At 40.4% G+C, this 25,789-nt stretch overlaps 2 protein-coding genes across 3 annotated transcripts; both read right to left on the bottom strand.

Annotated features, from left to right (window-relative positions):
* Positions 1–944: 944 nt before the first annotated feature.
* Positions 945–14,135, bottom strand: LOC101466205 (putative E3 ubiquitin-protein ligase HERC4). 2 transcript variants are annotated; one of them, XM_076892404.1, is made up of 23 exons: positions 13,869–14,135; positions 8,656–8,806; positions 8,476–8,552; positions 7,800–8,027; positions 7,613–7,704; positions 7,407–7,534; positions 7,021–7,175; positions 6,841–6,899; positions 6,668–6,759; positions 6,481–6,540; positions 6,280–6,376; positions 6,011–6,191; positions 4,816–4,967; positions 4,469–4,588; positions 4,239–4,337; positions 3,959–4,129; positions 3,578–3,718; positions 3,231–3,397; positions 2,998–3,064; positions 2,847–2,917; positions 2,497–2,680; positions 2,004–2,106; positions 945–1,849 (listed from the first exon to the last, which is right to left on the bottom strand). In XM_076892404.1, exons 1-23 carry the CDS (start codon positions 14,083–14,085, stop codon positions 1,614–1,616), a joined length of 3,048 nt encoding a protein of 1,015 aa, XP_076748519.1. In that variant the 5' UTR covers positions 14,086–14,135; the 3' UTR covers positions 945–1,613. The 2 variants fall into 2 exon arrangements, with proteins under 2 accessions (XP_076748519.1, XP_004543901.4); XM_004543844.6 differs by having other exon boundaries at positions 6,841–6,896.
* Positions 14,136–14,499: 364 nt separating this feature from the next.
* On the bottom strand, positions 14,500–25,712 carry LOC101480056 (NACHT and WD repeat domain-containing protein 2). The gene is made up of 10 exons (XM_014407363.3): positions 25,516–25,712; positions 25,292–25,380; positions 24,365–24,472; positions 23,669–23,863; positions 23,283–23,424; positions 22,971–23,119; positions 22,243–22,587; positions 21,975–22,076; positions 21,054–21,849; positions 14,500–18,744 (listed from the first exon to the last, which is right to left on the bottom strand). Exons 1-10 carry the CDS (start codon positions 25,595–25,597, stop codon positions 15,638–15,640), a joined length of 5,115 nt encoding a protein of 1,704 aa, XP_014262849.3. The 5' UTR covers positions 25,598–25,712; the 3' UTR covers positions 14,500–15,637.
* Positions 25,713–25,789: the final 77 nt, after the last annotated feature.

Genomic DNA, 25,789 nt, shown 5'->3' with positions numbered 1-25,789 from the left:
AGATTTATTGGCCTTAAGTGCAGAAATGGAATTAGAAACTTCCTCCACCATCAGAGGGCTGTCACAATGACTCCTATCGTCCACATCAATAGTTTTTAGGTTTTTAATATTATTGAGAAATAGTGTTGAAACGTCCTCATTATATTTTGAGTTGTACAGTTTAGCATAGAATTTGGCACAAAAATTTGCCTAGGAGACAATGCCATTAATATTTAGTTGATGAATAGAGTTTGTTTTTGATCTGTATTTTTCAAGCCTGAAAAAGGAAGCAGAATTTTGTTCTCCCTCCTCCAGCCACCTCTTCCTGGATCTTACAAAAGCACCCGCAGCCTTGCGTCGGTATAAACCGTCCAATCTATTTTGAAGGTCTAGTAAAATCTTCCTCCGAGGTTTGCTGATCACTTCTTCCTCAATTTAGTCATTTGACTCCCATATCTTCTCAAGAATCCTTTAGTAAGGAATTATTTAACTTCAAAGAGGAGAATTTGTAAGGTATATTATCCAGTGTAAGCATTTGGATGTTAATGTGAATTGCTCCTGCAACAGGATCCTGGATCCTGTTGCGCCAAGTAAAGAGTCTATCATCTGGAAATTTTTCTCTCCAAATATCCACAACATTACATTTTCCCATGAAATTTGTAAAGTTTGTACTGTATGAAGACTGCTGCCCTGGAGGCCATCTATCAACCATATTACCTAAAGCGATGTTAAAGTCTCCACCAATGAAGAGGATTGAGTTTGTGTATTTGGAGAGCCAGAAGATAATTCTATCTTCTAAGGAGTCAAGTAATTTATCATTTTCAGTTTTATTATTGTAACCATATATATTGACTGTAATGAAGGTACTGTTATTGTGTCTCATTATTGAGCAGAGGTAGTGTCCTGAGTTGTGTCAGAGTGTAACTCATCTCCAGAGAAGTGGTAATAATACAAAAATAATAAAATACTAGGCAGCATAGCAGAGAATTTATTAAGATGATTTACTAGGTACAAATGCAAGAAAAGGTGATTTCCTAATCTAAGTATGTTCTAAGTAGGTATGACATGAAGTGTTTAACAAATTTCTTACACAAATATTATAGAAATCTGTCAAAAACTTGTTTACAACTAAACGTTATACTGTTATTTCTTAGGCAGACAACAAAGTGGGTTCATGTTTTTTACCCACATTTGAGCGGGCACACAGGACTTCTCTGAGGATACAATTCAACCCCTGAAACTAAATAAAATAAATAAAATAAATCTGACACGCTTATTTGCAAAACTGAATCTGAAAATTCACAGATAACAATGGTTATTTTGTAGCATTACAAATCAGAATTTTGAGAGCTTGTGCACAATGGTGGATTAACCACTACAGAACCATTAAAAGGTTATTTTATTAATTACCAATACTGTGGTTTAATCTATAAACTGGGCGGTGTAAGAAATTTGCTAAGCACTGTATTTATTGAAGATTTAAGCTTGTGTTCATTTTAAAAGCACAAAAAAAAAAAAAATTGTAATAACAATAAAAAATATCACTCAAAATTAATAGCACAGATTGTAAAGCAAGAAGAGCCGAAAAATAACCGATGCTAAGATGGGCTCTTTACAACGAAACCCCTGCTGCTTCACTCTGTGGTGCGTTGCTTCTTCCGGAAGCCTCTGTTGTGATTGATAGCCTGGAGAAGCCTTGTGCGCATCGTCCTCTCGACTGGGTATCTCCTGTAGATGGGCAGTAACAACAGGAAATGGCAGGTAAGCGATTCAGGCAAATGGCGTTCAGAAGCATCGGGCAGCACAGCCACTCTCATCTTGATGCTCTCCATTCCCAGGAAGGGTACGCGATCACTGCCTGTGAGAAACACTGAGGATGAAAGAAAATAACAGAGGATAAGTGAAAAATGGAATCTGAAATGTTACACAAATTTTTGGCAGGACATCAAGAAACACATGTCAAGTAAGCTAAAACTGATAGACGTAAATGGAAATGACAGCAAGCCTAATGATGAAATACTTACAAAGGAACTTTTTCTTTTCCTCTGCTGTCAGGCTCTCAAACACCTCCCAGAACACCACTATATTTGGATGCTCATCATGGTATTCGCCTTCATAAAATGTGTTCTGTTTGGGAACATAAAAATAAGGACATATATGAAATATGTGTATCATTTACATTTTTTTAATCCCACTGGCACCAGACTAGGTGTCAGTGGTGTCACTCTGCTAATTTCATAAGCAGAGTGCAAGCTTTAAATTTAATTCCTGATTTATGTTACGTTGCAAGTGTGCACACAGTCAGCTATTCTTTTGTATTCTTTTGGTCAAACTGAACTATGGTGACACATATGGTTCAGGTGTTTTAGGGAATTCATAGCATAGCGTGCTAAACTATCCTGCATTGGCAAGGAAAATTACTCATTCAGAATATGGTGAATTAAAGAAAAACAAATCAGATTATGAATAAAAATCTTAGCATCAATATTGGATCTCTTCAAGTTTATATCTCTTTACCTTCTTGAACACCTCCCAGTCGTAGTTTTCTTGGCCCACCATCACTGCTTGCAGCTCCTCTGGCTGGAAGAAGTCCACCACGTCCATGTTGCACACTTTGAAAAACCCTCTCTTGAACTCGTCAAACACTCTCTCCACTGATTTGTTGAAGACGTAGTTCACAAAGGCAGCTACGTATTCTTTCCTATTGATGAAAAAAAACCATTTAAAAGTATACAAGTACTGATTTATAGTGTTGGCAACATCCCAGCCAGTGTAATGGCATGTTGCAACTATAAAGAAGGGAGCACAGCGTGGATGTAGCTGTTAGATGGCAGAGAAGGAGTGCTGTGTAGACTGTTTATACACACCTGTTTGACCCGGTGACAAGTTTTCCTGGTTCATTTGGATCAAGCTCAACTGTCTCACCAGCCCAGGACACCTACCACAGATAATCACTCTGTCAGGTGAAGAAAGTGTGAAAGAAAAACAGACACGAAACACATGATTTAGTAAACTTACAGTGAAAGTAGTGTCCAGCGTTTGAACAACATCAGGGGTGTAGTCCTCTAAGATGATCCTCCAAGACCTAAAGGCACAAAAGCACTGATGAATGTTTTGATACTGTTGTTAGCACTATTTTCAGTGTATTTGAGGTTAAACGCACGGGAAATATCTATGTATCAATAAACTTCTTTTGTCATGTCATGTGAGAAAGAACGCGTTTCACTTGTGTGTTTTTAAGTCTGTCTTACTCTGCCAGCACAGGGTCAAACTCCTTCATGTCGTCCAGCGTAGGTTTGACCCTGAGCAGCTTCTTGAACAGAGCTTGTGGGAAGCGCAGGTGGATAATGTTGTGGTTGTAGAGAGCCAGGCCACACAGAACGCCAAACAGGAAGTAAGTCTTCTCCTCTACTTTTGGCTGTTTGGTCGGTGAATAAAAAGAAATTGTGATACAGAAAAATCCATTTTAAATCTGAAATTGATCATATATCTATATCTCTCTATATTTATTTTTTTATTTATTTTTTTAATCTGCTGCTTTATTTTTTTAAGCAGCACATAGATTATTAATGTAGGTTTTTTCCATAATTGGTCTTACCTTGGGAGGGAACCAGGCCACAGTCTGGCTCTCATTATATATGAACCTTTTAGATTCTGGAGCCATCAGCTCATCAAACACATGCAGGAAAAAGTCCCTTTTGTTGACATTTGTTGTCTTCCTGTCCTCCACAAACAGCACCTAGGACAGAAAAAAAAAAAAATCATGTTTCTGTTAGTTTCTGCAACTCGTGATTTTATAGAGCAGTTTATTTAATCCCATGTCCATTCTCTTCTGCTTATCGATATCGAATTACTAAAGTAATTTTATGGGCATTCATCTAAACACTTGGGTCCTCTTTTATACTTTAACGAAACACTGCTGGCCAACAGTGCTAACCCTAGCTCTAGCAATCTAGTAAAAGTAAAGTTTCATATTTACTAAAAGCTCCCTTTGGAATGCACAGTGGTCGGCTGCACTGAGCTGTCTGAAGGTGTCCTCGACCAGGTGAGATCGCCTCAGGGTTAGCTGGAAGACTGGGGCAGGTGGAGAGTCTGGGGCATGCGGTTGATGGGGCACCAAAGCTGCTTGATGAGCGAGTTGATGCGCATTCTGTAAGTGCAAAAAAACCCAATTAGAAGGAAATCTGCTAAAAGATAGAAATCAGTTCCTGTGTAATTGCAGATGGTTAAAAAGGGTGAAATCTGAATCCACGTTCTACCTTCACTGTGGCTGCACAGAAGTTAAATACGGCCACTTTGTGAAGCAGGGTCAAAAGGAATGGGTAGTGACAGAAGATGGCAGGTGTGTTCACGTCATCCTTTAAGACAATCGGTCATTTAATAATGAATATCAGTAAAAAGCAGTCTGACAGAAAGTGAAATCCATACTGGACAAATGGACACATTGTTTATTTGAAGCACTTGAGTTTACTGTACTGTTTGTTTTTACCTCCTCTTTGGAGAATTGCCACCAAAGCATGATGTCAGTGTGAAGCTGCACAGCATTTGTGATTTCTTCTACATAAAAGGTGCTCAGTGGGACTTTGTAGGACTTTCCAGCTTTGTTTGCCTGGAAAAAAATATATTTTTTAATCAAGAAAACAGAAACAATATTGTCATTTGTTAACTTTTTTTTTTAAACAGTTTTTCTATCTCAAGACTTTCAATTATTAGAACTGATCATATTTTACTAACAAGAGATTCCAGTTGATCTGTTAATTGAAACCAATATTTCATACCCAAAATCTAACGGTCATTAAAAAAAAAAAAAACAGAAGTAAAGCACACAGCACTGACTTTGTATAGCAGCTTGAGGGCTTCCAGGATAAATTTGACTCCTGGGTTGTGTGTTTGTAAGAGGCCATTCTTTAGCATGAAGGCGAGAGCCTTTTTGAAGACCATGATGTGCTTCATCAGTATCGAGGGGGACAGTGAACTCCACCACTTTTCTGCAGAACACACAAAAAAACATACAAAGAAATATTAAGTTTACACTGCATAAATTGGATTTCTAACATCTCCAAAACTATTATTTAGCAATAAAAAATAACTTATTATACAAACTGAAGAGATTTTAAAACAAAACAGTGTCTTACATTGAATAAATACTTTTAAAGTTATCACAGTAAACTCGATCATTATACTGGGCTAAACCAATTTATTAGACCGCCTGTCATATGTTGTTACTTTTTATGCATATAAACCGAATTTAACATTCAACTACTAAAACATTTTTTCTGTCTAGGAATGAAAGTAAATAACTATATTTGGCATCTCATTTAAAAAAACAAAACAAAACTACAACTAATGCTGTTTCATTAAATGCTAAATTTGAAAATTCATGGATAACAACAGTACTTACATTTTAACATTAAAAAAATTGTTTTAATTAAAGAGTTTAAAGAGTAAATATCAATAGTGTTAATTAGTGTTAATTTAAAGCGGCGGTCCCCAACCCCTGGGCCATGGACCGTTAACAGCCCGTGAGTCGTTTGGTACCCGGCCGCGAGAGTTGAGGCTCGGGTGTGAAATTTATGGTTTTCATCATTAACTGTGTTTCCCTGGGTCTTTTCCCCATGTGTTATGAATAAATTTTATTTTTTGGGGTAGCAGGCCACACAGAAAAAAAATTAATAACTTACATTATTTTAGTTTTTTTCTAATCTGACTGAACAGTGTGAAGCAGGGTTTTCTGCAGTTACAGCTACCAAAACAAAATTGCGGAGCAGACTGAGCATAAGCAACACACTTCGGGTGTCATTACCCCCCATTACTCCCAGGTGGGACCATCTCGTATCAGCCGTATCATTTTATTTTGTATTTATCCGCAACACCTTAAAGGCCAGTCCATGAAAATATTGTCTGACATTAAACTGGTCCGTGGCACAAAAAAGGTTGGGGACCACTGATTTAAAGCATTTACAGCATAAACCTGACAACGAGTGGTTGACTAACAAGCTTGTTCTCCAATCTTGTGACAAAAGTCATTTACTTAATGTTTCCAGAGTCTTGTCCGACATCTCTGCTATAGTGATGGCCACAGATAGAACTGTATTCATGACATTAGAGTCCTCTTGAAGAAGCGGGCAGGTCAGAAGAATCAGGATGATCTCTGGAGATTTTAATGCAGTTCTTGACAGGTAAAGCAAGTCGCACAGAGGGACCAAGTTTACCTGCATGGAAAGGAGACCTACTGTATGAGATCACAAGTTTAAAAAAAAAAGTCGTCATATCTCAAATTGTTTAAAGAATGTTCTTAACTGATTGTTTGATCCACTGTCTTGTGAACAGCTGGTCGAAAGCTCGGCTAGCGGCCTCCAGGTCCACGGTTAAGTCGCCTGCTTCCAGTGGAAACCCACTGATATCAAACAGAGGTGAGCGGCAGCACCAACCAGTCAACCCTTAAATCTTACATTTCTAGATTAACCCCGACCCAGACAAAACCATCAGTGAAGGACTTACTTGGCTTTTGTGAAACTTGCAACAAGACTTGAACTTGTCAGGAACATCGATCCTATTTCTCTGTCGCAAAGAGAAAGAAACATCAGCAGAGACTGAGACAGTGAAGATCTTGAACATATATTTAATATAACTAATATTAAAACTGCAGTCACATAAATCTAAAAATCCCAGAATGATGATGAATTACCTTTTTGCCTCCACATTACTATGCTCCATCATCAGCCATTCTTGGAGTTTTGTCTCATCAAGACGTCCGGTTATCTGTTTGTGAACAGAGTTCTTAAAATAAAAGAGAGAAGAAGTGAGCAGGCAGAGTGACCTGTTTTCTGTGAGCAGTTAAAGCTGTAGGTGTTTGATTACCTCTGCAGGTGAAGAGTAAGCAAAGTTTGTGTTCCACCCAGCAGCTATTTTCAAGTCTGCTTAAACAAAAATCAAACAATTTCATCTAAACATTCAAAATTTATAAAGCACATAAACTTAATTTACATTCGAGATTCTGAACTATTAATCCTACTAGCAACATCTAACACGCATACATACCACTGGGCATGGCTGCTGCATCGTCAGTGGTCCATGGAAACTGAACCAGAGTGGGAGTCAGACTGCCACCATTGTGCCCATTTCCAGTTTGACCTTTAGCTCCACTGCCAAAAGCCCAGAGCTGACCAGAAGAGCCCAAAACCAGAGTGTGATGCCTGGCAGACCAAAAACAGTCCATGGAGTGGGTATTAAATAGCACTCAAACTGCTTCATCAAACACACCTCATCCACCCAGGCACTTTTCTCTATGCTTAAGTGCGTTCTAGCTAACATTGACAATACAACACAACGGGGATCTTTAGCACACAGACTGTGAAACGCTATAAATGATCATGATGGTAGCCATGGTGGTGCTTATATTAAAAACAAAACATCCCGGTTTTTACCTGCCACATGCAATCTGGGAAGCAGGACCATCCACACCTGCAACCAGTTTGGGCTTCACTTCATTAGCAGAGGTGCTGTGACCGAGCTGACCTTGGCTTCCGTCTCCAAAAGTGTAAACTTTACCGTCCTGCAAAGCAAAACAACCGTAGCTTTTACTTTGTTAATCAATGGTTGGAGTCACCTGGATGAACCAGTGAAGTCAAACCTTTGTCAGCACAGCAGAGTGCGACTCTCCACAGCTTATGAAGGAGACACTTAGAGGTCTGAGCGCAGGCACCATACAGATGTTGAACCTGCCTGTTAAAGCAGAAACAGATAAAAAGTAGTGTGTTTTATTTCAAATCATGCCACACACATATACACTAAGTTTATGAGTCACTAACTTGCTCTACCTTTCTCATCCACCCTGTTAACCCCGAGCTGACCACATTTATTGGCCCCACAGCAGTACACCAGGTCTGCGAGGGTAAGGAACAGACTGTGGGTCCCTCCTGCTGCAATCTGGGTTACCGCTACTCCAGCCAAAGCACAAATTATGACGGGTGTATCCTGCACCGGCACCTCCTTCCCCAGGCCCAGCTGACCATGACTGTTTAAACCCCACGAGAAGACATCGCCTCCTGGAGAGAGGTGAAAAGTGTTTTTAAAATGTTCAATTAACAAACAAATCATTAATTTAGTTTATCACATTATTATTCCTCAACCACCACAGAATATTTTACTTAGAAGTAGAATAAATAGGATGCATGGATACGTTATATAAGTGAGAATTATGTAAATCAAATTAGAAATTCAGGCGCAGTTATGGCCTTTTAATTGATATACTGCTGGATAAAGTGCTGGAGTTTAAATGGACTGACTCTCTTTGCCAAATGAGCCTCTGGACAATGAAATATCTTCAAATACTGTCAGCTACGTGAAAGAATATACGTCACACTTTTAGGGCAAGCTGGGTTTACAATACGGATAAAGACACTTTAAAAAAGGAAAAATTCATCATCAGTCATCATGTGTGGGGAAAACTGTTATCGCCCTTGTTCCATATGAACACACAAAGTTGTGTCTTACCTTTAGTCAGGGCCAGGGAATGGGAGTTTCCACAAGCAACTTGAATTATCGGTATGGGCAGTGGGATAGGCACCTTGCTGCATGATGATGGACAACAATTCGTAAAAATGTGGCAAAAAGCTTTGAACAATTGAGTGATAATTGTGCATATTATTCATGTGTCACTGAATGAGTGATTACCTTGGTCTGTGACTGTTGGGAGGTGTTGGTAACCCTAGCTGTCCATCCTCTCCTGCCCCCCAGGAGAAAACGTGTCCAGATGCACTCACAGCCAGAGAGTGGTCCTGACCGCAAGCCATCGCCACCACACGGCCCAGCCCCTCCACTTGAGCTTAGAAAGAACGACAGAAATTGCACACAAACGTGTCAGCTGGATCACATTACATGTCTGACTACAGTAGCCTCAGCCTAATGAGAACTTAATCATAAACAAAGACAAACAGGGAAGTTTGGGACATCCGCTAAAACCTGTGCAAAGCTTCTCATCTATAGTGTTGCAAAGCAGTAAACAGCTTACCTTACTTACCTGCGCTTTCTCTGGGTTAAAGCCAGTTATAGCTTCTAGATTTCACAGTACATACATACATGCATACAATATGCATGCTAATGTATCAAAAATATATAATAATATGAGACAATAATATAAACCTGTTATTTATTTCTTACATTTTGCACGTGATTTATATGACTGTCCGTGTTCGCGCTTCCGTCATATTTCATGCTACATCTAGCAACTCTGAAATTTCACTTGTGTCAAGCCAGCCTCCAATTCGAGACTTGCAGTCAAGCCAGCCTCCAGTTTGTTTTACGTTCCCTGTGTATTCAAAGTATTACGGGAATGGATGTGGAAACCGGATTTCAAAATAAAAGCCAACTTCGAGTGAATTAACAGGTATGTTAAGAACATAATAACATATAATTTAGGCTTTTTTTTTTTTTTTTTTTTTTTACAAACTCTAATGTTAGATCTATATGACACAGCCTTGTACCCTAATTGTGCCCTGTCACTATCAAGGCCATCTTATTTTGGATTTCAAAGTAAAAGCCCTGTGAATCTTCATTTTTGAACTACTCTTTCAATGACTTAATAATGCTCTTAAAAGCAAAAGTCGTATTTCCAAATACTATTTGAACTTTATATCAACACTTTCCAACCACAGTCTTTTTACAGTGATACCATATCAATATCAAGTCAGTCTGATTTTGCCTTTCATAGTAATGGCCCTTTGAAATTGTCCATAATTGACTTAATCTTCTAACGATTCAAAATGCTCTAAAATGAAAAATTCTTGTTTCCACAGGGTAATTCCACTCCAGATCAACAGTATACAACCTCACGATGTTACCATATCAATATCAAGACATTCTGATATTGCTTTAAAAAATAAAAGCATTTTCAAACTGCCCATATCTGAGTTGCTCCTGGAACAATTTCAAAATGCTCTAAAATGGCACATTCCTGTTTCCACAGGGTAATTCCACTTTAGATCAACAGTATACAGCCCCACAGTGATACCATATCAATATCAAGTCATTCTGATTTTGCCTTCCAAAGTAAAAGCCTTTTCAAATTGTCCACAATTGACCTAACTTTCAGTGATTTCAAAATGCTCTAAAATGGAAATTTCGTGTTTCCACAGGATAATTCTACTCCAGATCAACAGTATACAGCCCCACAGTGATACCATATTAATATCAAGTCATTCTGATTTTGCCTTCCAAAATAAAAGACTTTTCAAATTGCCAAGATACGACCTACTCTTTTAAAGATTTCAAAATGCTCTAAAAGTGAAAATTGCTGTTTCCACAGGATAATTTCACTTTAGGTCAACAGTATACAACCTCACGATGTTACCATATCAATTTCAAGTAATTCTGATTATGCCTTCCAAAATAATGGCCTGTTGAAAATGCCCATAATTGACCTAACTTTCAGTGATTTCAGAATGCTCTAAAAAGGAAGATTTCAGTTTCCACAGGGTAATTCCACTTTAGATCAACAGTATCCAACCCGACAGTAAAACCATGTAAATTTCATGTTGGTCTGATTTCGCCTTTCAAATTAATGGCCCGTCGAATTTGTCCATATGTGATATACTCTTTCAATTATTTCAGAATGTTTTAAAAATGAAAATTGCTGTTTCAACACATATTGGGTTTTCATTTTGAAAAGCAAAATCAGACTCAATTGATTATGACAGAATTGAATCATAAAGATGATGTAAAAGGAAGCTGAAATTGCCACTAGGTTGTAATTGATAGTACGTTTATATTTTAAGTCTGTGGAAAGATGTCATGGTTGGTTTGCAAGCTGTTTTGTAATTTCTTTATTTAGAATGACAACAGGAATTTTCCATTTTAGAGCATTTTGAAATTGTTCCAGGATCAAGTCAGATATGGGCATTTTGAAAATGCTTTTATTTTTGAAAGCAAAATCAGAATGACTTGATATTGATGTGGTAACATCGTGAGGTTGTATACTGTTGACCTAAAGTGAAATTATCCTGTGGAAACAGCAATTTTCACTTTTAGAGCATTTTGAAATCTTTAAAAGAGTAGGTCGTATCTTGGTAATTTGAAAAGTCTTTTATTTTGGAAGGCATAATCAGAATGACTTGATATTGATATGGTAACATCGTGAGGTTGTATACTGTTGACCTAAAGTGAAATTATCCTGTGGAAACAGCAAAATTCTTTTTAAGAACATTTTGAAATCGTTAAAAAAGTAGGTCGTATATATGCTCAATTTGAAAGGGCTTTTATTTTGGAAGGCATAATCAGAATGACTTGATATTGATATGGTATCACTGTGGGGCTGTATACTGTTGATCTAAGGTGGAATTACCCTGTGGAAACAGGAATTTTCCATTTTAGAGCATTTTGAAATTGTTCCAGGATCAAGTCAGATATGGGCAGTTTGAAAATGCTTTTATTTTTGAAAGCAAAATCAGAATGACTTGATATTGATATGGTAACATCGTGAGGTTGTATACTGTTGAACTAAAGTTAAATTATCCTGTGGAAACAGCAAAATTCTGTTTAAGAACATTTTGAAATCGTTAAAAAAGTAGGTCGTATATATGCTCAATTTGAAAGGGCATTTATTTTGGAAGGCATAATCAGAATGACTTGATATTGATATGGTATCACTGTGGGGCTGTATACTGTTGATCTAAGGTGGAATTACCCTGTGGAAACAGGAATTTTCCATTTTAGAGCATTTTGAAATTGTTCCAGGATCAAGTCAGATATGGGCATTTTGAAAATGCTTTTATTTTTGAAAGCAAAATCAGAATGACTTGATATTGATGTGGTAACATCGTGAGGTTGTATACTGTTGACCTAAAGTGAAATTATCCTGTGGAAACAGCAATTTTCACTTTTAGAGCATTTTGAAATCTTTAAAAGAGTAGGTCGTATCTTGGCAATTTGAAAAGTCTTTTATTTTGGAAGGCATAATCAGAATGACTTGATATTGATATGGTAACATCGTGAGGTTGTATACTGTTGAACTAAAGTGAAATTATCCTGTGGAAACAGCAAAATTCTGTTTAAGAACATTTTGAAATCGTTAAAAAAGTAGGTCGTATATATGCTCAATTTGAAAGGGCATTTATTTTGGAAGGCATAATCAGAATGACTTGATATTGATATGGTATCACTGTGGGGCTGTATACTGTTGATCTAAGGTGGAATTACCCTGTGGAAACAGGAATTTTCCATTTTAGAGCATTTTGAAATTGTTCCAGGATCAAGTCAGATATGGGCAGTTTGAAAATGCTTTTATTTTTGAAAGCAAAATCAGAATGACTTGATATTGATATGGTAACATCGTGAGGTTGTATACTGTTGAACTAAAGTGAAATTATCCTGTGGAAACAGCAAAATTCTGTTTAAGAACATTTTGAAATCACTGAAAGTTAGGTCAATTGTGGACAATTTGAAAAGGCTTTTACTTTGGAAGGCAAAAATCAGAATGACTTGACATTGATATGGTATCACTGTGGGGCTGTATACTGTTGATCTAAAGTGGAATTACCCTGTGGAAACAGGAAATTTCCATTTTAGAGCATTTTGAAATCACTGAAAGTTAGGTCAATTATGGACAATTTGAAAAGGCTTTTATTTTTGAGAGCAAAATCAGAATGACTTGATATTGATATGGTATCACTGTGGGGCTGTATACTGTTGATCTAAAGTGGAATTACCCTGTGGAAACAGGAATGTGCCATTTTAGAGCATTTTGAAATTGTTCCAGGAGCAACTCAGATATGGGCAGTTTGAAAATGCTTTTATTTTTTAAAGCAATATCAGAATGTCTTGATATTGATATGGTAACATCGTGAGGTTGTATACTGTTGATCTGGAGTAGAATTACCCTGTGGAAACAGGAAATTTCCATTTTAAAACATTTTGAAATCACTGAAAGTTAGGTCAATTATGGACAATTTAAAAAGGCTTTTATTTTGGAAGGCATAATCAGAATGACTTGATATTGATATGGTATCACTGTGGGGCTGTATACTGTTGATCTAAGGTGGAATTACCCTGTGGAAACAAGAATTTTTCATTTTAGAGCATTTTGAATCGTTAGAAGATTAAGTCAATTATGGACAATTTCAAAGGGCCATTACTATGAAAGGCAAAATCAGACTGACTTGATATTGATATGGTATCACTGTAAAAAGACTGTGGTTGGAAAGTGTTGATATAAAGTTCAAATAGTATTTGGAAATACGACTTTTGCTTTTAAGAGCATTATTAAGTCATTGAAAGAGTAGTTCAAAAATGAAGATTCACAGGGCTTTTACTTTGAAATCCAAAATAAGATGGCCTTGATAGTGACAGGGCACAATTAGGGTACAAGGCTGTGTCATATAGATCTAACATTAGAGTTTGTAAAAAAAAAAAAAAAAAGCCTAAATTATATGTTATTATGTTCTTAACATATCTGTTAATTCACTCGAAGTTGGCTTTTATTTTGAAATCCGGTTTCCACATCCATTCCCGTAATACTTTGAATACACAGGGAACGTAAAACAAACTGGAGGCTGGCTTGACTGCAAGTCTCGAATTGGAGGCTGGCTTGACACCAGTGAAGTTTCTTAGGTTTTAACTTTCGTTGTCTGCACCGACAGCACTGAAACGAAACTGAAACTTGACGCATTAAGTTTTATTTACGCAGTAAGTGTTCCGGAGATGATTTATCGCTTCTTAAGGACGCAGTATCTGATTAAAAGCCTGCGCCACACGGTCAAATCACACCTTAAATAAATATGTCCAAATACCCGTGAAAAGAAACTAAGAAAGCAATTAATCAAATAATAAAATTATAATATTTTGTTTTATTATTTTGTTTCCTTTAAATGAAAACAGCTAAACAGCCTACTCACCTATGATCTTTCCATTTTTTTTCTTCTGTCGTCCAAGTTGTCCCTGAGAGTTGTGCCCACATGACAGCATGTCCCCGTCTGCATTAAGAAATAAAGTGTGCCGATCCCCACAGCAGATCTTAGTTACAACCCCGGGGACGGTCCAGGACACGGGGCTGGGGGCCCCCTGTGACCCGAACTGTCCGCTGGAGCTGTCTCCCCAACAGAACAGCTGCATGTCTTCACCTGGACTCAAATGAGGACCTTGAGGGCTCTGTGATGGCAATTTAGCTCAGCTGATGCTGCCTTCGAGGGTTGTCGGAGATATTAGAGTCACCTCGTAAAGAAATCGACCATTCAGTCGCATATTGTATGTTTTTTTTCATAAGGGCTACCGTGTCTAAAACTGTCATTAATGCAATTATTTAATTAATTAACTAATATAATAGAGATTTCTAGGCTACAGGGTGCACAATTTGTTCTTTCCAAAAGCAGCTAATGCAAAACCAAAAAGTGCTCCACTTTACGAGGTTGAACTTGAAGGCATCACGAATAAATGTGGAGGAGGATGATACCAAATAAATAAACTACTGTGTATACTTTCAGTAACAATCAGTTCTTTTAACACAGAGCAGCTATTTTTATCTTTTTTTAAATTTTATTTAAGAGAACAGCAGTTATTGGGAATACAAACCATGATGCATTCATGCCAAAGTGGTGTTGTGTTTACAAAATACACACAAAAAGAGATTTATCAGACAGTTTGGTTTTAGATAATTGCAGCAAATCTCCTGCCTGTGCCAGCATACACCAAACATGTTTAATATTTATACATCGATATATACAGTTTACAGTATTATGTACTTACAAGAATTTATAATATGACGCTCTTCATTGTGTGATCTATCTGGCCCTGTGTTAAAAAGTTAACCTATTAACTGCTAACAACAGAATTCATGGTTTCATCAGTTACAGTGACTCGTCCAGATCCTGAAGCAGCAAAGCAGCCCCAGACCATTACACTACCACAAACCACCAGGTTTGACTGTTGGTTCTTTTTTTATGTGTTGTGTTAGTTTTACACCAGATCAAACCTTTTAAAAAGTTCAGCTTTTGTCTCATCAGTCCACAGAACATGCTCCGAAAAGTCTTGGGGATCGTCGAGATGTTCTTTGGTAAATGTGAGACGACCCTTTGTCATAACATCTCATATTTCCACCACAAAGACAGCTTTTTCTGATGTGTGACGAATCCCTCGATGTTCCTGGGCGTTTCGCTCGACTCACATGTGTTTTTAAAAGGCTCTTTGGCCTCATGAAACTTTTCTGAGCCTTTTGCATCCCACACAAAACGTTTGTGAAAGGTGGGATTTGTTTTTTGTGACTTCCTGGATGAGTCATTGGTATGTCGACCACTCCTTCACCGTTTTACAGCTGTGGATGACGTATCTCTGTGTTAGTCCAAATGCCCTTTCTAGACTGATAGATGTCAGTGACTATGTTTTCTGAAGTTTCTTTGCTTTTTAAGATATTTTAGCCTTCTTCACTTTGTCAGACAGGTTCTGTTTAAGTGATTTCTTAATTCAAAAGGTCTGGTAGTAATCAGGGCTGGTAAATTCATGATTTAACAAGGGGGGAATTACTATTTCTCACAGGGTCATGTATAGTTGGATAGCTGTTTTCCCTCAATCAATGTAATTGGTAAATAAAAGCTGCATTTTCTATTGACTCAGATGATCTTTGTCTAATATTAAAATTTGCACATTCTTTGTTCAGAATCATATAATAATCTTAAGCCCATGTAACATTTGGTGTGTCTTGAGGAAACCAGCTGAATGGCGTCCTGTCAAAGGGACATTGCTTCAGCTGGCCGCTAGGATCTTCCCAGCACCTGATTGGCTCATCCTCATCGACTGTGACATCTGAAATGTAGTACACACCTACAGACCCATCCCCAAAGCCCACAAACACACAGTGCTGCTCACAAATAACCAGAGCTAGTGGATTCTTAGACAGATGCACAGCTCCTAATCTCTCCCCATCTGAAAGTCGCGTGACTCGGAGGATGGGCCTCGCATGCAGGTAGCAGCCACAGCTGTCCTCCAGCCCGGAGGGCGTGGTTATGTAAGCAACATAGTGTCCAGTTTTGTCCAGGCAGGCTTTAATGACAGGACCCTCGACTTTGAATGAGCACAGTGTGACTCGAGACAGATTTAAGAGGTTAATTGCGCCGCTGTCAATGGACAGCAGTGCGTAGCTGCCATTGGAGGACATTTGGAAGTCCTCAGGCTGACAGTGAAACATGTGTGGCAGCTGAAAGTGCCAGCACACAGTCTCCTCTGCCACCTTCCACGTGTACACCGTCCCTGAGGCCGCCATCACAACCACAAATTCTGGGTGCTGTGAAAGAGTTTGGAAAGCGACAACCTCCTCAGAGCTTTCCACACAGGAGAAACGTTTGCTAATCGAGCCCGACCACAGACTGGCAGCCAGCAGGTCTCCATGGCAACAACCGAGCAGGTAGGTGCTCTCAGGTGAAACCTGAGCATCAGATAGGTATGGGTGGATGCTGCACACGATATTTCCTTGCGCAATCTTGAAAACCCGCGAGAGGCCTCGCTCAGAAATGCTCACTCCAAAGTTGTTATTAGGGGTGATCAGGATGTCTCTAGCTCTGCTGCCACCGATGCGGAGGATATTTTCACCTGTTTCCGTCCGCCACACGTAAATATCTCCAGCCGAGAGTGACACCAGGTGGATGCCGTTTGGGGAAAGCTGCAGTTTTTCCACAGGCCCAGTATGCAGGAAGTTAACATGTGGAAGTCCCGTGTCTAGACTCCACTTCCACACCTTCTCCGACCCATCTCTGGTGTAGAACCACACGCCTGTTTGCTCCACCACCACCTCCTTTACTCCACCGCCCATTTTCTGTGCACTTCCTGCAGCATCAATCATCTCGGAGTCCCACACTGTCAGGCAGCCATCGTGACTGACACAAATGACATCTGAGGCCATTTTGAGGAGTGTGTGTGGCTGCTTGTTCGTTTCTAAGGAGAGCACACACTCCCCACTGCTGACCCTCCACACCAAGATAAAGGTGCAAGTGTCTAACAAAGCCAGGAAAAGATGGCCATCCTGGGAGAGCACAGCTTGAGTGAAGGCTCTTCCCTGTGGAGCCAAGAACTGGTCCCACAGCTCCCAGTTACAAGTATCCCACAGTGAAGCCTGGTGGGCTTGACACATCAAAAGAGTATTGATTTCACTGCAATAATCTGTACTGAGTATGTTAGTAGAGTAACCCTGAGTGAAACTTTCTTTCACAAGTCTGGGTGGTTGTGTATTGGCTGCCACGTCCCATAAAGCTACACTTCCAGTCCTATCAACACATGCCATTTCCCTCTTGTCTTCATGGAGGATGATCAGCGTAACAGCGCTGTGGTTTGAGTTTGAGCAGGTGCTAAGCAGACTGCTGGATTTCATGTCAAATACGGACACTGTGCCTTCCTCCTGCCCACAGTACATGAAAAAACCATCAGAGGAGAACACTGAACAGGTCACAGGGCTCTGACACTGGAAATGAGTTAGGGTTTCACTGGAGATGTCAAACACGCTCACAAAACTCTCATCTTTCCACCACACGGACAGCGTTTTCTGATGTGCGACGAATCCCTCGATGTTGCTGGGTGTTTCGCTCGACTCGCACGTGTTTTTAAAAGGGTCTTTGACCTCGAGAAACTTTTCTGGGCCTTCCACATCCCACACGAAAAGCTTGCTGCAGCTTGTGGAAAGCAGGAGGAACGGACCGCTGCTCTTCACGCCTGCAAACTTTAACTCTGTCTGCTCGCATCTGAGTGACAGTTTGGCCACATCATATCCACACCCTTTCCAAATCCAAGCAGAGCCTTCATCTGTGATCTCGGCAACAACCCCACACTTTGTACCGGCGATCTCTCTGACACAAACGCCCTTATTTATGTCATCGTACTTTAAGTACTGAATGTGGGGAACACAGGGAGGACTGGGGCAAAGCACTATTTCTAATCCACTTCCTCTCCCTTCCTTGATTTCCCTGACATAACCCTCAAGAGCAGGAAAGACCTTCAAATAGGGAAGGAGGTTTGTCTCCATCACTGAGGGCAGCTGCAGAGGTGAGCTCTGCAGGAAGCAAGCAGAAGACTTCAATGTGCTTGCTAGTAGCAGTCTTTCTCTTACAAACTTAACCTGAGATGACTCCTCTTCAGTCTCCAACATAGCTAGCAGATCTCCAAGAAGACCAGCTCGAACCATAGCCTGGTGAAACCCAAATGACAGCAACAGCACGCACTCAAACTCCTTCCACCTGCCACTCTGCTGCAGGTGATACGGCAGTTCTACGATTTTTCTCACATTCACCCGACCACCACCTTTGATTGAAGTGAATACAAACGGCTGGCTGGGTTGCCGAGTGTCTGTGTGTGTTTTTAAGGCTGCATCCTTGTTTACGCCTGACGTCTGTCCACTAAAATAGTCGGCCATCTCAGAATGAAGCCTTCTTCTTACATCAGGAGCGTCTAAATACCTTTTCGCCACGACCAACTTGAAATGCCTGCTCACCCAGAACAAAACCAGGGAACCTGCAACTTTCCGTTGGATAAGAAAGCTCTTTAAATCCAAAAGAAGTCTCTCCACATCGACTTGTGGGAGTGTCATCTTAAATGAAGAGCCTTTGTGCGGCAAATCTTCCTTAATGGACAGCAAATCGGCGAGCTCAGCCTCTGTGAGCCCAGACCTGGAGATGGTGAGGTAAGAGACGGTGCGAGCCACGATGGAAGAGAAATGTTTCTGCTCAAGGTGATCCAGGAGCGCAGAAATAGATGAATGAACGCCATCGGGGAGAGATGACTCAGTCACATCGGAATCTGAAGACAAGGAGAGAAGAGGAGAATTATTTAAAAGGCCAAGTGGTGCTATCCTGATTTTTGGGGGGGGTATTTCAAAAAATGCAACTTGTGAAGACAAAAGTACTCTGATCTAAATAGTTTCATTATTATTCAAAAACAAATCTATGAAAAACACACAGCCATGTGGAAAAGAGCACTTTCATGGGACTCCATGCAGTTTTGTGACAAACTAAGTACACCCCATGATTCAGCAGCTTGAAAAGACACCTTTACAGTTTTTTCTGATTGCTTAAGCACATTTTTTGTAACTATTGGCTAATTTTGCAAAACTCTTCACACAAATAAGAAAACCTGTCACCCAATAATCAAAACATTGTAGTTCTCTTGCAAAAGCAAACACAGCTAGATTAACTCTTCACACCTTCGTAAAAATGGTGTTTCCGTATCAAACAGTACACACAAGCCATCATCTACTAAGCACACAATGCGCCAACTGCACACTGATGGTATGAATACAAAACACATCTGGCTTTTGCTTTCTCTGTGCACAAGGTAGGCTATGTCAGTTTGAGCTCATACTTCTGTCATAGATCCATAAGCATAGAGGGATCCAAACTTCAAGTACATCAAAACAAACACAAGTGTTTATTTCCAAGTATAGGATTATTTGCAATCGCCATAATGACTATATGGGTTACTTGGTCTGCAGTGAACATGCTTCCTCTGCCCCCAGCATCTGGTCATCTAGCAATTCTGTAAAGTAACAATTTCAGTATTTTTACATCAATGGTATTGGTGTGTTTCTCATTGGCATATGGCAGTGCTACAAATCTTTGTGCGAAGTGACTGTACTAACCGATTCTCATTTCAAAATGTCCCTATGGTACTTGCTACAGTGTAGCGGCTCGAGTTAGGCTGGACCCGTTGGCCAGCTACCCTCAGGGTCATTCCACGGTTGATTACATGGTCCACTATTGTAGCTCTGATGTCATCAGTAATTCTATTTCTTACTCTTCCTACCCTTCCTCTCCCCCCTTCTCATCTTCCTCTTGCTCCTCCTTGTCCTTGTCGTCCTCTTCATCCTACTTCTTCACCTCCACGTCCTCTTCCTCGGCCTCCTCTACTTCTCACTCTTTCTGCTCCCTCCATTGTACTCCGCACACACAGCTTACCTGTATTATAGTGCTTAGGCTGATTGCAAAGTGAACGAATTATCTAAGAAAGTTTTGACATGTGAAAGTGTGCCAGACAGTTGGCAAATTAGTGTTAATGATAGCCATACATGTGTATACTTTTGCTAGGAGTGTGTTGGAAATTTGGTAATTGAGTGTTGTGCAGTGAATTGTGCCTACAGGTTTGCAAAGTGTGTGTTACAAAATTGCAAACTGAGTGCAAAGCAGTTTTTGTGCTTTTAGTTTTGCAAACTCAGTGAGTGGTTTTGCTATAAGTCTGAATAGTTTTAGAGATTGTGCTACAGGAATCACAGTTAGGGTTTAAGCATTCAGAAAAAACTGTAACAGCAACAGCTTGAAGTGTGACTTTATCAGCGTCTCACGTCGCGAGGTGTGCGCATGCAGGAATCAAGCACAGAATGGCAGTGGCAACCTGGTCGACCGCATCCTGTCCGCATATCCTCCGATGCACTGTGAGATACATCATGTAGTTTGATGACTTGCAGGAGTTGTGAATGAATTTCTGCCTGCTTTTTCTTGAGAATGGTGCTTCCGTTCATTGAGGTTTGTGGGCATTCATTTACGCACAGCTCTCTTAAGATCCCGCTACAACATTTCAGTCAGGTTGAGGACGTTGACTGGGCTGTTTGCAAGACCTCTATTCTTTTCTTTTTCAGCCATTCTGTTGTAGATTTGGTGCTACATGATGATTATTGTCCTGCAACATAAGTATTTAATATACAGAGGAATTGTTCGGACTGTTTCTAACTTTACTGTACATTTAACATGCTAACTGAGACCCGAGAGTCTGAGATGTATCTCGTGTATCTTGTTTTTTTGGTTTGTTTGTTTTTGCAGTTTCCAGCTTCTGTTGCGATTCTAGTATCGTGTTAAGACTCCAGACCAGCAAACTGCCAAAACTTTTATAGAGGTGTTCACACTTGCTGATGATCACCTTAGCACCTTAGCATGCTTAGCAGCGTCTGGCTATTCCTGTGAAGCAATAAGGGTGTACTTAGTTATAACGCTCTTTTTCACATGACTGTAAGTGACCCACATCACATGTGGGTTTAGTCTTTGTGTGGCATTTGTAGCTCTGAAAACAAGACTTATTCCTTTGAGAAACTGTATTTTTGTTTACTCTATTAGTAATACCAGAGCGCCAGAGCGAGGTGTGTGCATGAAGGAGGCGAGCATAGAGCGGCAGACAACAGTGAGCGAGAGCCTGGTTGACCAGAGCTTGTTGTCCAGACGTCACCCTCCTTCCTGAACCTTTCAGCAGAGATGCCAGCATCTGTACGCTCTGTTTCCTGTCCACCAGTCCCAACTGTATACACAACCTTCCTGTACACATGTCCTCTGATACACTCTGAGATGCATAGTGTAGTTTTATGGCTTGCAGGAAGTGTTCTCGATTGGAGGAAGCTGTGACGATGAGTTTGACAGCGGGAGGAAGGGGCCTGGGAAGGCACTCAATGATTTGAAGACCAGTGTTGTTTTTGAGTTGATCTAATCCATCAAGAATAAGGACAAGAGGCTTTTCAGTTGAAGGCAGGTGGCTGATGAGGGATGAGAGGTGTTCTTTAAGTTCAGACAGACAAGCGTCGGGTTTTATGTTGCCAAAATCCAGCTGTCTTTGATCTGGATGTTGAGCGGTACTCCAGCTTTGCTTGCAGTCAGAAACATGCTCTTTGGTGCCGCCCTCATGTTGGGAATCCAAAACAGATGTTTGGCTACAGCTGGATGTGACCTCTCTGGAGTCGGTGGTACTGCCAGGATCATCCAGGTCACTGCAGTGGCTAGCATCCTGCTTAGACAAGGAGTCAGTGAGATATCTGCAGGATATCTGATAACACAAGCTCGACAGCAGATGCTTTGGTGAAGCATTAATTGATAGGTTGCAGAAAAAACTGATCACCACAGGATCGCTGTCTGCAAGCCAGTGCTTCATCTGTGGAAAGAGAGAGATAGCTTTAAGCGTCAGTGAAACATATGCACATAAAAGGCACAAATTCTTATTACAAATTATATATAAACACTATATGCCTGCTTCAAATTTCCCTTTGGTCCACCTACCTGCTGAGTGCAGTGTGCTAGCAGGACCGTCTTTCCTGTACACGGGCCTCCGGTCACTACCAGAGGGAACTGATGGTACCTCTGCTTCACATAGGCTCTGACCTGCAACCAATAAGAGCAGAGCTATGCTGCAGGTGTATAAATAAGGAAAAATGAATTATACAAACATGTCATGTTTTAATATTTCTAACTGCACACAGAACAAAAGTGCCTGTATTGTCAATGTAAATAGTATATTTTAGTCTGTAAAGGCTAAAACCATCCTGACCTTTTCCTCCTCGGGCTGAATGACGTCATAAAACCGACTGAGGATGTCACACAGCTGCTCCTGTTCGGCCTGCTCTCGGGATAAAACGTCACAGAGGGGAGAAGGTTCTGCGCTTTGAGAAACGTTCAGACCGTCAGTCATCTGCACAAGGTCACAGTACACCTGCTGGCACAGAGAATCAGCATAGCCGCGCCTCCTAGCTGATGTGTAACCATGGCGGCGGTCGCACTCTGTGGTGATGGTGTAGACTAGAAGTTGGCGGGAAGTGACGAGATGAGGGAGGAAGCACTCACACAGCTCTGACAGTAACTTTTCGTTAGTGGGTGATGAACTCAGAGTGGCATCCTGGAAATAAAGAAGAGGGAACTTTTCACAGTGGACTTAAATAAAAAGGGTACAAATTGTGAATTCTACATATCCCTTTAGTAAAATAAAGTTTCAAGAGTGGTCAGAAAGATTAAATTTTATTTTAGTTCATCCTTTTCCTGACGTCTCCCATAATTAAACATGGTGTGGCGGGGCATGGTCTATCGTTGTGTGCCTCAACTTTACAGGGTCTAAAAGTCTGTGCTGACTGCTATAAGGTTGTTGTTGTTGGAGTGTATATTCGGCTGGCGACTGGAAAGCCGCAGCTGCGTGATTGTGTACAGCAACCGCGTCAATAAAGATGGTGAAAAGCATGGAAACGTGGTCGGGTCTGTTGTGCATCTACTACACATGGCTTTTACCTCCAACTTTGACTGTAGTTGTATTTTCACAGGTCCCTTTTGTCTCTCTGCTTTTGCATTGATGATCTTGTGGACATAGACCAAGCAGCGTCTGCCGATGTCACTCTCAGGACAGCTTTCCAGAGCATAATGCAGATCTGCATCGAGGGCTGGAGACAAGTGGTAAAGCAAATGTTTACTTACACAACAAAAATTCCTTCCAACTACAGAAGATATTCCAAGGCATAGACGCAGGCTGCCCATGACACTAACAACAGTGGATTATGACAAATGACTTGACACACACACACACAGCTATGTGGGGTATTTCACCTGATCTGTAGAAGATTTTGGCCCTCTCTGGGGTCATGCTGCCACTTTGGACACACAGACTCACAGCTGCCTGAAACAGCTTCCTCAGTTCTTCCTCTTTAGTCTTGGTTTTGCTTTCCTCCTTCACCTTATTTCTTTCCTGCTGCGGAGGGAAAATATCCAGTTTATTAAAGCATTATAAATATAAATCATCCTCACATACACTATAAACACAATGTACTTGATTTAAGGACAAAATGTGTGATTCGATGGGATGTTTCTAAAACCTCAATAAGATTTTAAATGATGCATAATACAAGTTGAAATCGCATTACTTTATATTATATAACATTCTAGTTCATAATTAAAAAATAAAGTCATAAAATTATACCATCGACTTTAATTACCAGAGAATAGCTGCGTCTGTGCGGAGCTCTCAGGCAGTAGGTCGTAGGGATGGTGTTCTCGTCCCTCTGATAAATTTTCTCCAGCTCCTGTGTACTGACGCCAGCCTCCTGACACTGCTGCAGCAGCAACTGCAGCTCTGACACCTCCACCTGAGCGGGCACACAGGCTGTGCCATACTGATGCCCTACCAGAGCCTGCAGCACCACCATGTGGTCACAGGAGGAACAACAGCACGGGGAACTATTGTTTAGTATGGTAAGCTGGTAATTTATTAAGCTGATTACTATACAGAACATCTGCTTAAGAGACAACTGTGTGATGCTACACGTGTGATTTTGTGTCTTTTACTTATATTGGAAAGTGTTTCTATTATTTTGTCCATTTGTTGACACGGCTCAATGACAGAACTGTTCTGCAGCCGTGATGATAAGTTTAATTTAAAAAGGAGAACAAACATAGCACAGTGTAGATGACTTTGCAAAGTCCAGCATACTCCAGAAAGGGTGAAAAGCTTTTATTTTTAAAGTTCATAATACTAAAAACTGATAAAATTCAACAATAAAACTTTGACTACAACTCATGGCAAGGTGCTGATGTCCTTTAGAGCATGTCATCATTCATTGTACTGAGAAGTAAGGGTCAGTCTGAGATCCTGTTGGTTTACACTTGAGATTCTCCCCAAGGACTTTATTTACCAGTAAAAAAGGTCCAGCTGAGCTTCCTCTGCATTCATGTATCATCTGATGCCTGGTGTCTTCATCTGGCCAGCGACTGGGATCACTGGATTCAAACGGGTCTATCACCTGCCGACATAAACACACTCAAGAGTTAAAAAATGTGGAGTGGAAATAATAAATCAAGAAAGCTGAGCCCAGATCCAGTGAGAGCAAGCGTCTAAGGTGGGGTGAGGCATCACGTTCTTTATTCTGTCTGCTGATTGCACACACCACAATGTGCTGACTGAACTGTCCCAATGTTTATTTAATACACATGAACGAAAACCAACACAGACAGTCGCCTCACAGCTGCTCATTCTCTTTGTTGTCAGATATAATTAAGGCACGTTATTGACTGCATCAGTGGCCTCAGGGGAAACGGTGGAAGACTAAAAGTACAAATACCTGCAAGCAGCTAAAATGCTACTGCTGTCACCCCCCGTCGCTGGCGACATTACGCATGGGTGTCTTTGTGATGGACCACACGGAATATTAATGAGACTTTACTTTTATAGCTTCAAGATTTTGTGTTTTCTATCTTGTTTCTCTAATAAAGAGATGCACATTTCAAGGATCTTTCTATAAAGAGTAAAAAAAATACCTTTAATTTAATTACAAACAACCTTAAAGCAAAAGCAGTTTTACAACGTGTCCTCCAGTGGACCATATCTAGTTCTCTTCCCAGCACTAAAAGTCATTAGTGTGAGCATTTATGCCATTAAAGTAATCTCGTTTTAATGTATAAAGCAACAGTGCCCACATCCTTCCTTAGCCTGTTTATGGCTTTAAAAGAACAGAAAGAATTCCCAAGAAAAACACAACTCACACGCACACTCACATCTACTGTTTCACTGACATGTTTTCGATGCAACAGGAAGGTTTTAAAAAAGTAAAGTGTGTGCTCACCCTGACATCCAGTCCCAGCGAGTGTCTGCAGTGCTCTCTGAATCTGGGGAACACACTGTCCCTCAGAGCTCTACGCTCCACCACGCTGTCTGTACACAACACAAACAGGATGCACCTTAACAAGAACTCAAATGACACAAGAAAACATGATACAATCTAACATGCGTATTTTTTTAAAACACACCTAGTTACAGCTGCCTTTCATATTAGGAATCACTGCCTACCTTCTGGGTTGGAGCACAGGTAGATTTTCACACAAGATGTGCTGAAGCCAGAATCCAAAGGGGATTTTCCTCCGGTGTGCATGCCTGATAAACAGCTGCTGTTCAAATAACAAAACACAAGGAGGGAAAACTCCTGGCAGGAACTTATCGCGCGTCCCAAACGGAGAGCAGCTCTGTGTCGTCTCTGCTGCTGTGTCTCATGTTCCTGCAGCTCCGCTCAGGAAGTTTGGCCTCGGGTGCTCTGGAGCGTGTTATCATGATCACACCCACTTTT

This window comes from Maylandia zebra, linkage group LG14 (assembly GCF_041146795.1).
Source record: "Maylandia zebra isolate NMK-2024a linkage group LG14, Mzebra_GT3a, whole genome shotgun sequence".
Taxonomy (NCBI): Eukaryota; Metazoa; Chordata; class Actinopteri; order Cichliformes; family Cichlidae; genus Maylandia; species Maylandia zebra.
Note: the sequence above shows the minus strand (reverse complement) of the source record. Positions and strands in the feature narration are given on the sequence as shown.